The sequence below is a fragment of the Oxyura jamaicensis genome, chromosome 5 (assembly GCF_011077185.1).
Source record: "Oxyura jamaicensis isolate SHBP4307 breed ruddy duck chromosome 5, BPBGC_Ojam_1.0, whole genome shotgun sequence".
Lineage (NCBI taxonomy): Eukaryota > Metazoa > Chordata > Aves > Anseriformes > Anatidae > Oxyura > Oxyura jamaicensis.
The window spans coordinates 37,737,131-37,757,110 of NC_048897.1; the positions used below are offsets into that span (position 1 = coordinate 37,737,131).

General features: G+C 36.0%; 1 protein-coding gene across 4 annotated transcripts in view; it reads right to left on the minus strand.

Annotated features, from left to right (window-relative positions):
* The window catches only part of TTC7B (tetratricopeptide repeat domain 7B), a 134,878-nt gene that overhangs the window by 18,630 nt on the left and 96,268 nt on the right, over positions 1 to 19,980 (minus strand). For all 4 annotated transcript variants that reach the window (XM_035327796.1, XM_035327795.1, XM_035327798.1 and 1 more), the window contains 2 exons: positions 15,927 to 16,067; positions 9,722 to 9,924 (listed from right to left, as the gene is read on the minus strand). In XM_035327796.1, coding sequence (XP_035183687.1) covers positions 9,722 to 9,924; positions 15,927 to 16,067 — 344 coding nt within the window. The remainder of the gene's footprint in view (positions 1 to 9,721; positions 9,925 to 15,926; positions 16,068 to 19,980) is intronic.

Sequence of the window (19,980 nt, forward strand, 5' to 3'; positions counted from 1 at the left end):
TTGGATCAAAAGCACAGTGCATATGTTTATCTGCAGATGGCAGAGAACTGGAAATGGTCTAGGTTTTAGATAGCATTGACCCGTGTGCTATTGCACATAGATAACTAGCTCAGGCAAATGAACTGCACAAGAGCCTCTCAGACATGTTTACCCAGCATCCACGTTAAACATGGTCAGATTAACACACCTTCAAATAGATGCCTGCAATGTTGACCTGAGTTTTCAGTCACTAACCAATTAAGCCAACACAAACTGAACCTCAGACCACTGTTTCACAATACCAAATGTACAGCACCAACACCAGTTTACCAAGATACCGCCTTGCATCTTTAGCGTTGATGCTAATGTTGCATCATGTTATAGCAACAGCATGAAAAGATCCTTTATGCTCTGCAGAAAACCGTATTAAAAAAGGCATCCGGACTTTTGCAATAGAAGGGAAGGAATTATCTTTTTAAAGCCAGCATAGAACCAAAAAACCTGGGAGAAATCCAGATAACCAAATTGTGAGAACTAGATTATCCTAGTAAAGGACAGAAATGATACAGAAAATACATTTTTAAAATGGCTAGCAGATTAATAGTAGAGCCATTTTTACTACTAAAAAGTAAGATATTATTTGTATGTCAGAAAGAAAATGATTGGTTAAGTTTTCTTAAATTGTATGCAAGGCCTTAGAACAAATGTTAAAGGAAAGGTCAGCAGTACAGCAATAAGAAGAAGTGGAATAAAGCACTGTATGTGGTTATTACTGGTGAGACACCAAGCTAGCCTGATAAGAGTATTTGATTACCTAGAGGAATTGCAGGCAAAACAAATAAAATGAAATGTTGTAGAACTAATTGTCTGATTTCAGTAAATTCACAGGAAGTTCAGGCTGGTTGTCAAGAAAAGGTTCTTGACAAGGTGGAGCGGGTGGTCAGACACTGGGACAGGCTCCCCAGGGCAGTGGTCACAGCACCAAGCCTGTCGGAGTTAAGCAGCGTTTGGACAATGCTCTCAGACACATGGTCTGATTTTTTGGGTGGTCTTTTGCCAGGGGTTGGACTCGATATTCCTTGTGGGTCCTTCCAATATTCTTCCAACTCAGGATATCCTGTGATTCCATGAAAGTTTCAATATAGTGGGGTACTGGAAAATGAACTAAACTAGAAGTGGCATGGAGCAGTATAAGAATATAAGAATGAGTTAAGAACCAGCTTTCTACTGGAGATGGAGGATGAGTAGACTGCAAGGTTTGGGCTCAAGCCCAATCATAGTTTAATTTATGTTCTTAGCACATACATATCAAGAGCGCTGATGAAATTTGGTTGCAACAAAGTTTGAGCACAGAAGCAGGTCATCCAGAGGCTTTCAGTAAGGAGCTCCTGCAGTCCATCACTCTGGGCATACTGGTTTCTTAAAAGACTGGTCATCTATTTCCTAACTTTAGTAACAGAAGACAGCAGTCACTTTTATTCAGAGAAAACACTGGCCTTACTTTAGTGAGAAAAAAGACTGCTGCAATACCCACAATGACCAGTATGTCCTATGCCCTACTGAGAAATCAGGAGATGGCAGCTTTCTGATTGAGCAGTAGCTGCTCCTAACTTTCCTCATACTGCTTGTTACTCCTCGTCCAAAACATATACTCTAATATGAAGAATAATGGAAAAATAACAATCAAACCTTAGAAAGGAATAGAGTTTGCAGAGTCAGATGAAACATGCTTCAGATTTTCCCATGAAGTTAAAGCTCAGTGAAATAGTTTTCTCCTATTAGTTTGATCACCTTTGGTTAAAAAAAAAAAAAAAAAAAAAAAAAAAAAGTCAAAAAATACCCTGACACAACACTTCAAGGCCAACTATTTAACCTAAAACCAGTAGGCTAATAGAAAATGCAGTCTATGTTTAAAGAAAACTAATTATGAGAAGTTCTATTATCATCTTCATACCTAAGTTGGCTGTATGCCTCCAAAGTGCAAGGTTCACCTCATCTTTAAACTGTGTAAGCATGAGCAGGAGAAGAACTGCTAAATACAGCACTGACTAGCAGGAAAGTAAAGCTTCAGTAAATGGAAAAGGTCTTCAAATAAAATTTAAAATGAGATGACTTGGAGAGATAAAGAGATAAAAAGACTGTTCCAGACTGAGGATTTCCAGAGAAAGCTCCACCAGAGTAGACAACTTATCTGTGCATTGCAGCTGCTTGACATAACTCTGGCAAAAAAATAAACAAATAAATAAATAAATGGTGAGGGATGGTTGCTTCCAGATCTCTATTTTTGTCTTGATTTTTTTCACTAAGGTAGGACAGTTTCTGCTTGATGAGGATGAGATAAAGCACCATTTTTACAAACAGGTAGTTTCAGCTCCCGGTCAGAACAAAAGGATTCATTATAATTGATTGGGTAACTTCTGGTCTTAAAAGAAGCCTGTCTTGACTATGGCTTATGCCAATACAAGCCAAGACACTAAGACAGATGTAAAGCAAAAAGCAAAAGATAATTTCATCAGCCCACTAGAAATGCACCTGAGAACTGCAGAAGATTTATAGCCAAATGCACGCACTGGTAATGCCTGTGCAACTTCACAGTAATACTTTACTGTAAGAGACTTGGCTAAACAGCTAGGTCCCAGGTACTTGGCCCCAGTGCTGCAAGTTCCTCATACGCATTTGCCAACTATGCCAGCTATCTGAAAATATACATCAAGTGTTATGTCTCATTCTGGTTGCTGCTGGTGGTAGCATTTAATTGTATTTCACTAGTATGCAAAGTTACCTGGCACATTAAAAAAAAGAAAAGAACATGGCTAAATGACTTAATGTCTCAAATGTTTTCCTGTAGTTGATGAGTTCTTACCTAAAACATTCTTCAACAACCTTACTTGGGAAAAACAAAAATAATATCCTTTTCATTCTCTTTTTAAAGTTGAGGAGAGCTGCTGTCTCCACTCTGTCTTTAAAGGCTTTATTTTGGGGTCAATATGGTATATTTATTAATTATATGAAATTTGATTATTAGGTGCCAGATGTTGCCTAGAAGCAAAAGTCCTGAGAGACTACAGGGAAGACAGCGATGCGTACCAGGTGCCACACAGCCTCTTGCTGGGCAAGTTCTCAGCTCCAGCTATAATGTAGTATTTTAATAAATTCAATAAGCACAAAAATGCCCAGGGAAGCAAAATAATCATAATTAGCCCAGCACATTCTTCAGCAGAATGACCTAATTTAGAAAGTGTTTTGCAAAGCAGTTCTCATATCTAAAGGTAATTACATACACAAAAAAAAATGAAAACTGTATTTCTGAGGTCTATGCAAAAAGGCACTATCAAGTACCCATGAAAAGGGATGTAACAGACTATAGAGAATAGCAGAGTAAAGCATACATTTTCAGAATTCTTTCAGACATTCACTTGTTTCCATTTCATTCTTTGCTTAACCAGGAAAAAATTAAATATCAAGAGCAACTATTAGCACCTCATTGACATAAGGCCTCCTGAATTACTAGAGACTACTGATATTTTCATTCTATTACTTAAGTCTTGCTCAGTATTTATTGCTTTTCCCCTACCTCCATCCTCCTTTATGTTGTCAGTAATGCAGCAAAAGGCATGGAAGAAAGAGTAAATTATGCTGGACATCAACAACGTCCTCCTGCTTGCATTTTGAAAATTGAAAACAAAGCTCAAAATCTACTGAGTGGAGAGAAGCAACTCTGGAGTGATACTGCACACTGTGGACGGACCTCCTGCAACAGCAAACTGTGATGAGTTATCTGATGGGTGGAATTTTATCAGTTTCACACAATGCAACAAAAACACCGGAATGATTCGCGACCTGCCAACTAAAGAGGAGCTACTCTAGACAAAGCATCCCTTACTCCTGCCAGGGTGTACCACTAATTATTTTTCCGTTTGTTAAAAATGGGAACAAATAGAAATGATAAAATGGCTTCTGGTAAGCTGTGCCTGAATTGATAAAACATGGAAAAATCTACCATAGAGATAACATGAAAACGGACAAAAACAAAAAGCTACAGCTGAGTGTGCCAGGCAAAAGTCTCTACTGTAAGAAAAATAAGGACAGACGGGGGGAGAGAGAGGGAGAGAAATTAAAAAGAGAAAGATAACCACTTTTCAATTCAGGAAGAAAACACCTTTGAAATAAAAATCTTGGGAAAGTTAACTAAGACATAGATCTAAAAAACGCTTAAGGAGTTACAGAATGTTAATTAACTCTTACCAATTCCTACTAGATTTCCATAAATACTATATGGCCCATCTTACTCCAGTTTCTTTCAGTACAACAGTGCATGCTGTACAAAATTACATTACCTTTGCATCTTCAAGTATTCAGATTGTCTAAACTGAACAACTAATTCAAGCCAGGTGCAGTATTCCTCTTTAAATGGCTGTCAGCTGAGGACAGTACAGACATCTCTCAAGTTGAAACCTGCTGAAGAGCCCTTACAGAGCTCACTCTTGGATGGTGAAAAGCATCAAAGCACGGAGGTATTTTCTTATTGGAACATCCACTCCTGCTACAGCTGCTATAAACCATCTGGAGTTAACACCAGGTAAGGTGAAAAGAAAGTTCTGTTTTCTTTTATGAATCAGGACTGATATTTTATCAGCCTTGAAACACCACTTTCAGGACAACAGTTCCCTGGATGAGCACAGATATTTTGGAGGGCAAACCCACAGTATTTTACTAACAAATCTAACAACTGATTGCCGTTATTTCTTCATTCTTCAAGAAGTACATGCATAAGGATGCAGTTGAAAAGCAAGCCAAATGAACACTAAGATTTAGCATTAGCATTTAGCTCTATAGTAATCTGTCACAACACAAAACACCCACAGGGATCAGTATAATGTCCTTGGGACAAGTCTATGTGGCCTAAACCAACAATTTTTATAATATAATGGCCTTACATTGAAAATCAAACAACTGAGTGAACGTTTCCCAGATGAGGTCCTTGTTAGGAAAGGAAGAATAAATACTAGAGAATACTGCCTCACTGAAGGAAAAAAAAGTTAATTTGGGTGATAGCGTACAGTTTTTCTGTTCTTGTGCTCCCCTGATCCCTTCAGATAGGGTCTGAACTCACATCTACCATCTTCTCTGCTTTTCCCTTCTTTTAGTCAACACGGTATTCTTGACAGACTCATAAGCATATACTATCCATACCTTCTGCTCGGCTTCTTTCTGGCAAAGTATTTTTTTGGATTGGAAAAAAATATAGGTAGAAATTAATAACAATATATTTGTAATTGAGAGGTAAAGCACATGTAGTTTGTCTAAAGAAGCCGTAAGAGATCTGACTTACATATAATTACAGAACACTTTAACAGATATCTAACAGTGTGGAGTGGAGAATGTAATTCTTTAAGATAACGGTTTTTGAAAACTTATTTCTGCTTGAGTAATTTTGGACAAGTAATTTCACCCTTTCTGTTTTGGTTTTATGCTCTTAGAAGCTAAGCTACTAATAGGATTAACTGACAAGTATTATAATGAATTACTGAATATTAAAAAAAAAATACTGGAGTCTTCTAGGATTATAATGATACCCATATGCCAGGAAAACTATTTCATGTAAAAGTTTCATTTAGCTAAGAATTCTTCAGCCTGAGAGAGAATATGTAGATTTGTTTCCTGGACAATGAGTTGAAATATTCATTGCCTTTTCAGGCATTACTGACTGATGGCCTGTTTCAGGACTTTTCAGACGTCATCAGTAAGGGCTACTTTCCACAACAGGACTCTGACTGTAGGAGATAAAAGACTGTTTATTCTTTTTTCACAAGGGAGGAAAACAATGACAAAAGCAGGAAGGCAGCAGTAATGCAGAAATCTGGAGGTGATGATAAAGAGCAGGGAGAATAGAGAAAGTTGTTCAAAGAAATCCATTCTGGCCAAAATCGGGCAGGTGACAACCAAGTACATGTGACATTCAGTTGAAGTGTGAAACATCATTTTTCAATTTTATCATTAAGCATAACATTTTAAATTTCAGTGAGTTTGATAAAAAAAAAAGTGATTTGAAACCCAGAACATAAACGTAAGTATTTCAAGCCTTTGGAATGCAACTTTGCAGTGTTTTCCCAGAGCACATTATCCAACCCTTAAAAACAAGAAAGGAGGCTGCATTTGTTCAAATGCATTGCTGCTATGCTCTGTGAAGTACACTTAATCAATATCGACATGCTACGGCTTCAGTGCTGACATCTTGCAAGAGCTGGATCTAGTTCAATAACAAAATGGTAAAAATCCAGGCTTGGAGAAAATTTCAATTAATGTAAATGGTAAGAAATTGAACCCAAAAACAAGGTAAATCTTAAAATGAAAACTGCTTAACAGAATACAGTGAATGCACATATGGACATAAACATTAACTGTATGGGGAATAACTCAGATGCAGAAGCAACTCAAGAGAACTTTAACACTTCTCTTTGAAAGAACTTCTTGCTGTTATTCAATTGATTGAACTAGAAACACACCTTAGAAGGGACTGAAATAGGGGCATGAACACAAACACGCTGCCCCCTGCAGTCAGGTTCGTTAGAATGTCTCACACCTTATGTAACCACAGTCTGTCCAATTTCCCAAGAAGTTTGAGTGAACAGGGACGGAATACAGCTAAAGAAATTGTCCTTTATTCCTGGATCATGTTTCCACCATTTTGTGTCATGTTGTCTTAGGCATTTCACTAACACAGCAAATATTAGCAGGAGTTAACCTCTCCTTCCAAACACTCTCATTTAACATGATTGTTTCTGTGGTGAGCAGACACTTTACACCACTCTTAACTGCTCCAATTTTCACACCACTGCTCAGTTCTCCAGTTTTTCCTTATTCCAGTAATTCTTATTTCTACTCCAGGTACAATTTCCCTCTTTTCCTAGAGGCTTGTTTTTAATTGACTGACAGTATTTTATTTTTTTACAGGCAATGTGATCTCTTATAAGACAATCTTTCTGTTTTTACCAATTCAAGATATTTTATGTAGGCTATAGATTAATAACTCCTGAAATTCCCTGAATTAAGGGAATTCAGGAATCGCAAAGCACTGATAAGGATTTTAGAAATGCTGTTAAGGGACATAAAAGACAGTAGCCAATAAGCGAAGCAAATCATAAAACTAAACAAAAAATCTATCCTTAACAAACTAGTGAACAGCTTTATTTATGTGATAAATTTTGACCAATTCTGAGAACCTATGCGTATTCATGTTGTCAGGTGACAACTGAGATTGCTCAATTCTCTTTGGGCATGTTAGGAGGGATAGAGAAACCAGCACTCAACTCCCAACCTGCAGAAGGATCAATGTCTGAATTGATCTAGCAAGAGTTAGAATAGTATGCTGCAGGAAAATTGCTATATTCCACAAATGAGATTATGTCAATTACAACATCCTTCTAGCACTTTATGGTGGAGCTATTTCAGTAGACTATGTTCAGGAATAAGTACTAAACAGAGTTTCAGTCAAAAAAAGTTGTACTGAAAGAGAGTAAAGATTCAAAATTTAAAATAATCTTTGGATGTGATACTATCAGCCTTCTTAGCACAGTGATGTATCATCTTTAAAAGGAGATTACAAAAGGAGAAATCATACCAAGAATAGCAGCAGCCATTATTGTTCTTCTCTGTACAACTACACATAGTATCTCAAATCAAAGATCCACATTAGCACCAGGAAATTTTATCTTCAAATTGAACTGAGTGTCAAATGTTACTCATTCTAAAACTGAAATTAAAAGAAAACTTAAAAACTCATTTCAAGTTCAGCTATTTCCAGTATTTGACTTGAAGATGTAGGGATGGATAAGTATGCTACAAGTTAGAACTACTGTGTCATCCTCACATCTTATTTCCCTCGTGTTGAATTTTATAAATAAAGTTATTGTGACTTTTGTTTGGTACTTGCAAAAAAAAAGTGAGACAAAACAACAAAAAAGACAAAAAAATCAACAAAGCTTATTAAATAAACCTAAGCTCTAAAGTAAGTGGCATGCTGAAACAGTAGCATTTTGTTTTGCTTTTTAAGCATTACTAGAAAACTGTATCAAATAATTTTAAAATACCTAATTAATCATATAAAATACGCGTTGTTTTTTTTTTTTTTTCACAGACCTACAATTCCTAAACCAATGGTTATCTTATAATATTTGTATTCAGAATTCTAAGTTAAAGTTTCAGCTGTTATTTTAGAGTCTGGTACCTCCATAGCACTGCTGCTACAGCTTGCCTGCCACTAAGATTACATCTTTTTTATTATAAATAAGAATACAGCCAAAAACAAAGTGTTGAGATGTACAGGTACTCATCTGTACTCACAAGCAAGAGTAAACACTGTAAATGTCCTCCTCAAAATATTTTTGCAATTGTCAAAAGATGAGTAATACAAATTCCTGTACTTTTCCCTTTATCATATTACACTGACTAGTATGTTTAATAGTGTTTATTTACAATGTTTGTATTTAAGCAGCATAAATCTCTCAGTATATATTTAAAATAATATCTTAATACGGAAAAAGTGCTAGAGAAACTGAGAAAGATTCTTAAAAGCAAATTTTTAAATTATGAGAATGCTTAAAAAGGACTGGCTAATCCAATGAAATTAATAGATTTCCTCCAGCTTCCATGCAGCATCTCAAACTGAAAAGGTCATAAACAGAGAATCCAGACTGGAAACACAGTATTTTTCATCTCTCAGGACTCTCATATTAGCTAATTTCTCAGTTATTCTGAAGAGCATCGGGTGTTTGCAGACTATATATTACAAGGAGAAGGAGCAAAAGAAACCCAGAAAAACATAAGCCTTCATTTTCACTGAACTGCACCGGTTGACTGCCAGCTTTCTTCAGAAAAATTAACCTTTCAGCATTTGTCAGTAGGCTCAAATATCTTGAAATGCTGAAAAGGTGAAACAGAAAACTTTTCTTGTGCTGTCTTCCTGTCTGATCTTTTGTCTCATATGTTCCCCTCAGGTATGCACAAGAAATTTATCTGAATAATTCATAAGCACCTAGGCAGAAACCAGGTTATCCTACTAAACAAAAAGGTTGGGCAAAAGAAGCTGATTGCTGCCGTTCTACTTTGCTCTGTCCTAAAGAAAAGAACACTGGATTGAGAAAGAAAAATTTTCCAAGTGTAGTAAGGACAGTATATATAAAATATATGTGTCTGTATAATTATATAAATCTATGTATACGTTTATTTACTGGGAAAGGCACCTTTATTATTAGAGCTACACATTTCTTTGAGGGCAAAACTGATTATCTATGTTCCAAAAATCTAAGAAATCACGTAGCATTAATAGGTATTAACATGTAATTAATCAATGTGTAGAATTCCACTTCTAGTCAGGAATTAGTTATTAGAATGACTGGCCTTTCATCTAGACTACAGTATCTAACTCTTCTCCTGCCACGATCCACCTTTATTTCCCAATGGCTCTGAGTGTTAGGCAGATGCAAATAACTTATTTTCCTGAAGTCTCTGTTAGGACAGAAATACTTACTGCCTCTGGATCTTTTTTGTGCCCAACAGGCAGAGAAGAGAATAAAAAGCTACAAAAGAATGCTTTCAAATCTACCTTGCTAATAAGAAAACTGATCCAAAAGAGATCTAAAACTCATAAGCTATGGAGCAGCCATACAAGTTCTTTAAGATTGCAGAGTCCAGTACCACATATTGCAACGAAATAAATTATTAGCATGGACTTAAGACTTACCAGCCTCTGCATGCTTTTCACATGTGTAGGACTAATAGATAAGGCCTCTTCATACCAGCGTTTGGCTTCATCAATATTTCCACGAAGTTCAGCCACCTGACCTCTCATGTAGAGAACATAGTGTGACATCGGAAAGAGGTTAGCTGCTTCCTGGGTACACGCTGTGGCCTCAGCAGGCTTCCCAATCCCTATGTACACTTCAGCTGTGGAAGGAAAGAGTGAAGACCAATGAATGATTCCTGCAACATCATACCACGACCAGATATTTTAACAAGCTCTCTGTTGTGTGCATATTGTTTCAATCCAGGCAAAGGTCATTTTCCTCAAGAAACTTTGCAGCTTAGGAGAAACTATTGCATAAATTATTTTAAATGGCTGCTTTAAACACCAGAAAACTCTTTACAGTTTCTTTTAAACTCTCTGGTTATTTTTAACCAAAGTCTGGGATTTTTTATCTTATTTTTAAACACGAGTATTCCAGTGCTATTTAAGAACAGCAAGCCCAACACAAAGCAGCAGAGATCCTTACAGTAGGTAAGAGCATGGAACTAATTACAGGCTTTTCTGCTGCTATACATCAGTCAGCAAGAAGTAGCAATTCTTCCAATTACCAATCATTACATGTCAAGTCTGGTTCAAAGTTTCCTATTTCAAAGCAAAATCCTTTTTAAAGAAATACAATGTGGTTGATGAGAAATGTTTCCTAGTTAAGTTAGCAGAACATGTGAAATGCTTATTCAACACTCTGATTTGACAGATCTTGGTTCATATCTCCAAATTTTTTTTTTTTTTTGTTTTTTGTTTTTTGTTTTTTGTTTGTTTGTTTTTTAAGACATCCTCCAGAAGCTACCTAAGAACATTTAATTTCGTAGCTTTAAAAAAAGGTATACTAAGTTCTCATGAAAGCATTGGGTAGCCTAAAAATTGTCTAAATCACACTGACTACAGGAAAGGAAAAAAAAAGGTTAATTCAGTAAGTAATTAACAACTAACAATAGAGAAAGTATTTGCCTTCAAGCAGCTCTTACAGCACTCTTCAACACTGCATATTTCACTACCCTTCTGAATTAAAATAATCTCTTGCTAAAAGAGTGGGAGGAGAGGAGTAAAGAGATTAAATGCAAGAAAAATTATACTGTATTTTCTGGGTTGAGGCGTAGATTTGTTTTACCTTAGTATAGACCCCAGAAAAATTGAGCCTCAAATTGTATAATTGCATTCTATTGGATCACACTGCACAAAAAGAAGTCTTAAAGATTAAGGTTTAAATCAAAATGCTCCATCAGAACAGCAAAGCAACCTATCCCTCTTCAGGACACGCTTGTCTCATTGTTGAGTACAGGGCACCCACCTTGCTTTAAAGGCTCTGAGATCAGGATCTCACACTAGAGCAGTGCATTTTGAATTGTACCTAAACTCTGACTGGGATCAATGTTTGAGTGCCTTTAAAGGAGCTTTCTTATGAGATAATCATATCAAGCAGACTTGATGGTATCCATAACCGGTCAACTTCAGTACAGCAGAGTACATAAATCTTAACCTACAGTTGATAGATTTATATTTCTTGCTATTATTGGTGTATATATATATATATATATATATATATATATTTTACACACACCTTGGTATTATTTAATATTCATAATCATAAATCCTTTTTTTTTTTTATTTTGAGACGTGATCCTACTGATGGGAGAAGAGACATTTTTACCAGAAGAGCGTTCTTTTTATGCTGCTCGGATGACTCAGTGACTTCACAGAACACATTCTACCTAGCATAAATAGTATGTTCATGAGGACATATAGATTAATGCAGTATGTTTTTGCAAGCAAGCTAATAAAATGCTTTTTGATAGAAAAATCTCACCCACTCTGAAGAACTAACACAAAATTGCAGATCCAGCAACAGAATAACCTCACCTAGTCAGAGATGGCACTATATAACTGAAGAATAGCAAGCCTGAAAGACAGTAAAGGTATAAAGTTTGGAAATCAAAACCTAAACTTGGAAGAAATTAAGTATTTCTAGAATTCTACTTTTCTACTGTCGATAGACTCAAACAAGGAAGTTTTAGCCAGAGCTTTAGAGCCAGGCATGTAGAAGAAAATGTGAGTTGTACTGAGAGTTTGGAGTGGTTTTTTGTTTGTTTGTTTTTCTCTTTCTTTTTGTTTGTTTGCTTTAACCCCTAAAATATTTTGGGAAAGCTTTAGGTACTTTGTTTTTGAGTGCTTTTCTGAAACCTACATTGTCAGTATTACTATGAGAGAAACAAGATTTTGGAGAGAATAACATACACCTTATTATTTTAGTGCTAAACATTTCAGCTCTCCTTGTTTTACTGTTTCTTCTCCAGCATCAGACTTGAAACATTTTAAAACAGACATTCCAAAGTTGTTTAAAAACACAGTCAGGAAAAGTATCAGTTATCCAGCTTGTCACTGATTGAAGACAGGAAAAAACAAACAAAAACACCTATTCAACACCATCCTGAGAGGTTAGTGCATTTATGAGATGTGTGGTTCATGCTTTCAACTGTAAGCTAGGTAGAAGGAAGCAGAAGCATATCATGATGCATACACAAAGACCTATCTACTAGATCAGTCTGTAAAACGTATTAACTAAAAGCTATAAAAAAAAAATAATCAGCAAATAACATGCAGAAATTAATCACTTACTCAAGTAATTTTTATCTGCTACCACAGTAATTCTAGACTGAAGAATATGCACAGTTTGACTAACTTAACAGATCGCAGTTGAAATTCAGTACTCCTTGAGGGGATGCAAGTATGGTAGCAATTTGGATTTTTAACAGTAGCCAATAGTGGTTCCAACACTATTTATAAAGGTTTACTTGCTTTAATGTAATAAATATTAGATTTTGCTTATTAACTGTAGCAGAGTATCTTGACAGTTATTAATGGCCCTTCCTAAAAGGTAATTGAAAATTAATTCTTTTCTGTATGAAGGTACTTGAAATTATGCTATATATGGTGCACTTTTCCTAGACAATATCTTAATTATAGCGAGGTTTGGAAAAACTATTAAAGATTTAATAGAAAGTGGAACTTCTGCTAGATGGTAAGCATAAGAGTTAATTCAAGAAATTTCTGAAATTGGAGAAGAGCTGTTCATTCTGAGATAATTTCATCTGACATATACAAGGCAGAGGACATGCCTTAAAAAAAGTATTGCTTTAGAGCAAAACTAAATTTGATTAAAATATATATTACTTCATGCTTGGGGAAAAAAAAAAAGTTACATTCCAACATGGTAAATTCAAGGAAAGTAGTTGTAGGAAACTGAGAAATGCCAGATGACTGCTGGAAAATTTCAGAGAAGAGCATCACTTTGATGAGAAACCAAGTGCCAAGGCTGGTGTGCACTTCTCAGCGTCTCCACTCAGAGAACACCCCAGCTCAAACCCTTCCGTCCTTGTGCTTGTATTTTATTGTCAAATCAATCCGCTTTTCAGTCAAGTGACATAGCAATACTGAGTCCAGTTTTGAGGTATGTGCCAAGTGACCGTCACAGCCACTGATCATTTAGGGATGGGTTTGTTTTTTAATAGCATCACTGGGGGATGCACTAATTACAAAACATTTTTTTTTGTTGATTTTCTATATTTAAAATAAGCCGGACTCTCATCTTTACATTTTATGCCCAGAAATAAAAGGCTGGAAGATTTCCTTAATAAACAAAATGAAAAATTAAAATTACAGTCTGAAAAAATCAAATTCTTTGGACTGAATGCCACACTCATTTACTCTAATGATACCTGTAATGACAGTGTATATTAATAAAGAAAAAATACTTTCTATCCTTCTCACATGATATGTATTAATTTGGGTAAATAAATTCCACTAAATTTAGCATGTATTAGAGTTTATTCTCATAACTTTTCCATGTCTCTATAACCTAACATTCTCAGTTTTTGTATTTTAATGTTTAAAGCACATTAAAGATGTGTTTTTTTTCCCCCCACTAAGTAGTAAAACACTGCACAACCATACAGGGAGTCAAACAGTTAATGTGGCACGAGTCTCAAAAAAGAAGCAATTTCCCAATGGTAAGTCTTCATTTTTATTTAAAGAATGTGCTGCAAGTTACATGTTAAGTAATTTTCTATGGAGTATCTCATATATATTGATGAAGACAGCTTTATATCTGTTTTGTTTCTTAGAGTAAACTCTAATTCTGAATGTTCTTACAGGGAAAAAAAAAAAAAAAAAAAAACACTTTCTCAAGGCTCAGGGCATTTCCGGCAGCAGGACAGGTAGCTGAATAGTTAAGCAGGATACCTAAACACTTAAATGCAGCACAAGTTACCAGCCCAAAGAACAGGAACATACAAAAGAGAGGAAGTAAGCTTCACTTTGCTGTACTTTCTCTGAAGATTGACAGCAGCTGTCTTCCATCTCTTGTTGTATTTCTTTCATTGCTCCCCATTACACAAAGTGTCAGGGCACTCTTTATACATCGTGTTCTTCCTCTGGATCTTTAACATTTTAGTTTGCTCTCCACCCCACTCCTCTCCCAGCTCCCACACATGCTTCCTCCTGCTGGGACAAGAACACAGCCTGCAGACCATGCACACACAGAAATTGTTATGAGGGGAAAGTGGAGTGTGCAGCAGACTGCAGCAGAGGAAGACCAAGGTGGATGCAAGTTGTGGTCTACAAAGGACTCAGTGAAGAGTGTCCAGACTGCTCTTTGTGGAGGAAACAGTAGCAGTCACTTGCATGGACTGAATAAGCTGTCACAGAAAGATGAGAAATTGCAGAGTTGCAGATGCTAGGAGTTACTGTAGATGGCCATCTGTGATGGTTTATAAATATTTACAGTCAGTGATACCATGTTGCAAGGCAGGTGACTGCACCATGCCTTGGTGAGCCTTGCTTTGTTCTCCTCTCTGTTGTTGTAGAACCTTCCTGCCCCCAAATGAGATCAGTTATCAATCACTATCTTTGTTCTTTCCAATCTCCTGTTGTGTTTTCCCCCCTCTGAAACATTAATTAATATCTGAGAGCCATTGCTCCATAATAACCTTCACCCAATAGAACTCTTAATGCAAAACAGGTAAATTAAAATGCTAAGAAATACAGCTCTGGATGTGGACTAGATTTCCTAGTAACAGTAATTCCTTGGTGATTTGAACTCCAACACTTTGCAAAAATAAGATACAGCTCTTTCCAAATGACAGCTTTGTAACACATACACTGCATGAAATTTATCTCAGAAAACTTTGACGCAGGGTTACCATATACAATAAACACAAATTGATCCTGTCTATACAATATGGGCTGAGTATAATGACAAAATAGTTATGTCCCTGAAAAACGCTCAAGCCTGAGAGCAGACCAAAGCAGAACAATTGTTGATTGATTTCTAGATAACACCTTTCCGATGCAAGTATTATTTCACAGGATACATTTGTAACTGTAAAAATACACTGGATCATCATTTTCTGATTAAGATTTTGTAGAACCGCCACTTGTGATATTGACTTAGCATTTAGCTTGAGGCTGGAAGCAGCATAACAATTACTAAATCCACTCAAGGTCATTCCAAATTTAGAAAAATGATCCTGGGTCTTTCACATCAATGAAGCTAGGAGGAAGAGACCTAAACAGCTCGTCACCACCTTTTTTATTTTTTCCGGTCAGGTGCAGAGTTAATTATTTTCAATGATGAAGCTTTTCTAGTTCCAGCAACACTACCGAAAATCCTTACAAACACCTTCTTCCACCCAATGGAATCAAGGTAACTAAATCTTCAAATTCCACGAAATCCAAGGTACTTTAGAGTTGATGAGAAGAGACTTTGGGCCCACTACGTTTCTTTCTTTGCTACAAATTTGCTTTGGTTTTCAAACAGCCTTTCTACAAGGGGAACTCACAAAACTCCAGTTTTCAATAAGAAGGAAGGAATCGTGCATACTGCGTGTACAGTACTGTTTTGAACACATACCTTTAGCAGTCAAATGAGTATTGCCAAACAATAGGAGTAGCTTTAGCCATTGTTTTTCCACAACAGAAATTTTATATGTAATAGTAATACAAGAAGACGACCATAGAGACGTGTTCCCATTCTTACATAAAAAGAGTGCATTTTAAACACATACCCCTATTTCAAAGTTTTTGCAAGTTTGTAAGCTAGCAATAAAAGGGATGGCAGAGAACAAGAAATATTTTACTTTCACAATACCTGCATGAAGCCATATTTGAGCTAGAGTCATCCAAGGATGCAGGGGACCTTGTTTAGGGGCACTGCTTTGCAGAGATGAAGCAACTTCAGACAGTGCTTGCTCTACTCTAGAAGCTGCTATTGACGTCGCGTGGACTGAACCTGTACAAGTAATTAAAAAAAAAAAAAAAACTAATCAGAAGAAGAATAAAGGCCATACTTGTTGCATAAAACATTTGATCATAAGCCTTTTCTTAACAAGTTTTACCTAAAACTCCTCTAGATTTAATTTGTACATACCATTTTGGAGAATTTTTTAAAATGTCAGATTAATTTTCCCTGTTATGAAAACTTTTACTCTGGTCTGAAAGACTCTATCCTAAAACTATACTGAACACTGGTAACTGTACCTGACACATTTCTGAGTTGCTGCTGTGAATACTCTCTGTTAAACTTGACATCTCTTATGGCAAACGTACAATCCAAAAAAAGGTTTGTGATGGTATCGTCGTACACTGTAATCTTCAGTTTGCTGCATGCACTTCAATGTTAGTAATTGCTATGTCTTTCCACAGAGTGCAATTAGACGACTATTTTAAGACTAATAATAGCATTTTAGAAAAAGAGAGCTAAAATATACAACATGATCCCATCACAAATACACAGTTAAGCTGCATTGAATGTAAACCTTAGCTAATCAAGAAGGCTGAATTAAAATGCCTTGTGGCAAAAAAATCTGTTGCATGAAGAACAATCCCAAAGTTGCCTTGAATAATTCTCTTCATATAAAGCATTTACGAGTGAGATTAGAATACCACTGGCAAATACTACCTTTTTCAAACCACCAGATGTGAAAAAGCTTCTATGACAATACCTAATGACAACTGTACTTTGCATATTCACGTTACTGACAGTGTCTTTAGTCTTGATTTATTTATTTTTTAAATCAAGACTATGCATATTTTAATAGACACTCTGTCATCTAAGCTTCAACGTATTTCTTGTATTTATAATTACAAATTATATTTGTATAATAGTATCGAGTCCCATACAGGTTGAACCATATCCCACAAGCTCATCATTAACAGTTAAATGATAAATAAAGCCTTCATTCTCGATATCATAGGTTTTCTAAGCTTTTTGATGAGAAGGGGTTTCTCACATGAAACGTGTTCTTAAGTGTGACAAGATAAATCAGCAGACTAGAAATGTAGAATGAATTCCTACTACACAGACCAGTGGGAAGAGGAAGTTTGTCTGAAAGCATTCAGCACATTCCCCTGAACTGACAGAAACAAGGGAAAAGCAGCACTGTCAGCAGCGTTTCTTAGGTCATTTTGAACAAGGAATTGCCCTGAAGTTCTGAAACAGCCTCTGGCTGTGGAGTTTGCTTTCCTCTACTGGTTGATGAGAGAGCATACGCTCCAGCCTGTATCAGAGCTGAATGTTCACTCAAGTTTCTGTGTATCTTATCTTTAAGACTTCCAAAGAAAAGTAAAACAGAAGTCTAAGCAAGAAGCATGTGGAGCATATTTGCAGAAAACTATAAGCAAAAGGTATCTCAAATAAGCTCTAGTCACCAGTAACCTTGCCTGACGTCCCCTTCTGTAAATGCACATTATTGTTACGCTTCCAGTGCAAATAACAGCAAAGGAGCCTCCTCAGCTCTCCAGTAGAGATTATAAGGAAAAGGTGCAATTCACTGACACACTAATCCCTTCCTTCTGAAAAGCAACTAATCAATTTAGAATTAAAAAAGGACTATTTTCTATAATTTAAAGCATGGACCCTGGCTGCTAACCAGGCCGCAAGTTATTTCATATAGGAAGTGTGCTGCTAGATTTTAAGTCTCCAGTGCTTAACCATAAGATGTATGTGGTAATATATCATTAAAACTTGTTGTACATCGATTTCTATATATAAAGAACAAGTGTGATAAAATTTCTATGAGCAGCAGTGCCATGAAAGTATTACCACCTACACTCAAGTTAAAACAGGGTGGATACTGTTTTCTATGGTAATCAACTCCTATCCGGGACTTTCTGGCAGAATAAAAAATAGTGTTTTAATTAAAATATATATATTTCTAGAAGATTTATTTCACAAAGTGCTATTATTAAAGTGGTTTATTAGGACAAGGGGTTATGGCTTTGAACTAAAAGAGGGTAGGTTTAGATTAGATTTTGCCCAGAGAAGCTGTGGATGCCCCATCCCTGGAGGTGTTCAAGGCCAGGCTGGATGGGGCTTTGGGCAGCCTGGTCTGGTGGGAAGTGTCCCTGCCCATGGCACATGACTACATGGTTTCCAAAAGGAGGAGGGATGACCTCCAGTAGAGCCTTGCATGTCTGCATGTCTAATCAGCACAATGGCCGCATCTTTTATCACAATTTTGCATCTTTACTCTTATCTTTTTTTTTAAATAAAATAAAATAAAATAAAATAAAATAGCAGCAGTCTTCTTCACAGTGCTGAATTCATTCAGGCATCTTTCAGGTACATTGCACTCATACTGATAGCTCTAACCCATACACTCATGAATGCTTCTTTAGCTTTGAAACAATTAGCCACTACCTGACTATTTCTGGCACTTTGTGTTAAAACACAGTGAGTAAGCTTTATTTTTGTACACAAGTAAAGATCATTTAAAGAAGTCTCCTGTGTGCTAAAAGCTTCTTCTGACCTCTCTCCACATTCTACTTAACCCTGTTCTAAGCCCAGGGTCCTCAGACTGAGATCTTTATAATCACATTGTAATTGTGTAATTTATACTAATTTCAACAATAAGTAGTTAAAAAGCATAGTGGTTTGTAAGGGTACAGTGAATTTTAAAGTTTGCTTGAGGCCTCACATTCCTTATGCTGCCAGCTATTTATATGCTGGCTCCCTGTTGGTTCTGACATAAAATCTGTTCTCTCTTCCCAGCCTTACCTGTATTTTTCTTATTTTAGTCTGCATTCAGTAGCCCTGAGACAATCACAAACATATCTTCACTACAATTGCTACAATTCACTTAGATGTAGCTTGCTTTAAATGCTCAATAGAGCAATAGGAATTCCTTGTTTGCAACTTTACCATGCCTTAGACGCTATACAAATATTCTTGTTCTTAGAGAATTAGAGAATTTCTAGACCTGCTACTATAGTGTGACACTTAAGAATAAAGAAAAAAATCCTTCAAAATACCAAGGCAAAAAAGAATGTTTCTTTTAGGATGCAAAAGGATGAGGTCTGGAAAAAGTAGATATATTGCCAAAATCAATCCCAGCTACTCATTTCCATTTATTCAGTTTTGCCTTAAGATTTGTTTATACTAAATGGGATGACTGAAATGGGGATTGTCTTTGCAAAATCTTGCATATATTATTTAAATTATCTCTTGATTAAGATTTGGAAGCACAATTGCATTGCACACTGCCAAGTATAACAAAACACCTTAGTTTTCCTAACAAAATGTTTCTAAATAAAAAAGTTTCCTAGAACATCTGTCCAGAATTTACAGGGTGCCCACTCATCGTAGTAACATAGTATCTGTGACAACCTGTGGTTATGTCAACACTTCAATAATCTAAACAGAAGACCTACCAAAACACTTATATAAACAAAATTTAACCAAGAGGTAACATAGTCACACATAGAAACCTTTACTTTCTAAGTCATACCTACAGTTCAACTTCCGTGAACAACAAAGTGTTCAATTTACTTCTCTTCAGGTTTTTCTTAAGATAAATATTACAAGAAAGTCTGCATGAAATCAATCTTTTAAATACCATCCATAAGTTACCCCACATAAATAGAAGGCATGTCAAGACTTTTTCAGTCCTTTCCTTGGTCATTGCCCAAAAAATTCTTAACAATGTTGCCTTAGGGGCAGGGACTAACTAAGACATGGACTCTTATCAGCACTTGGAGAAAAATAAAAATCAATTTGCATCACATTTTCCTTCTGAAAATGAGTAAAAAAACCTTGGACTGACATCCTTCAAGAAACAGGTTCATATCAACTGACAAAAAACACTATAAAAGGATTTCTTTTTATACCATAAAAAAGTGTATTATAAAACCGTTTCATAATTTAT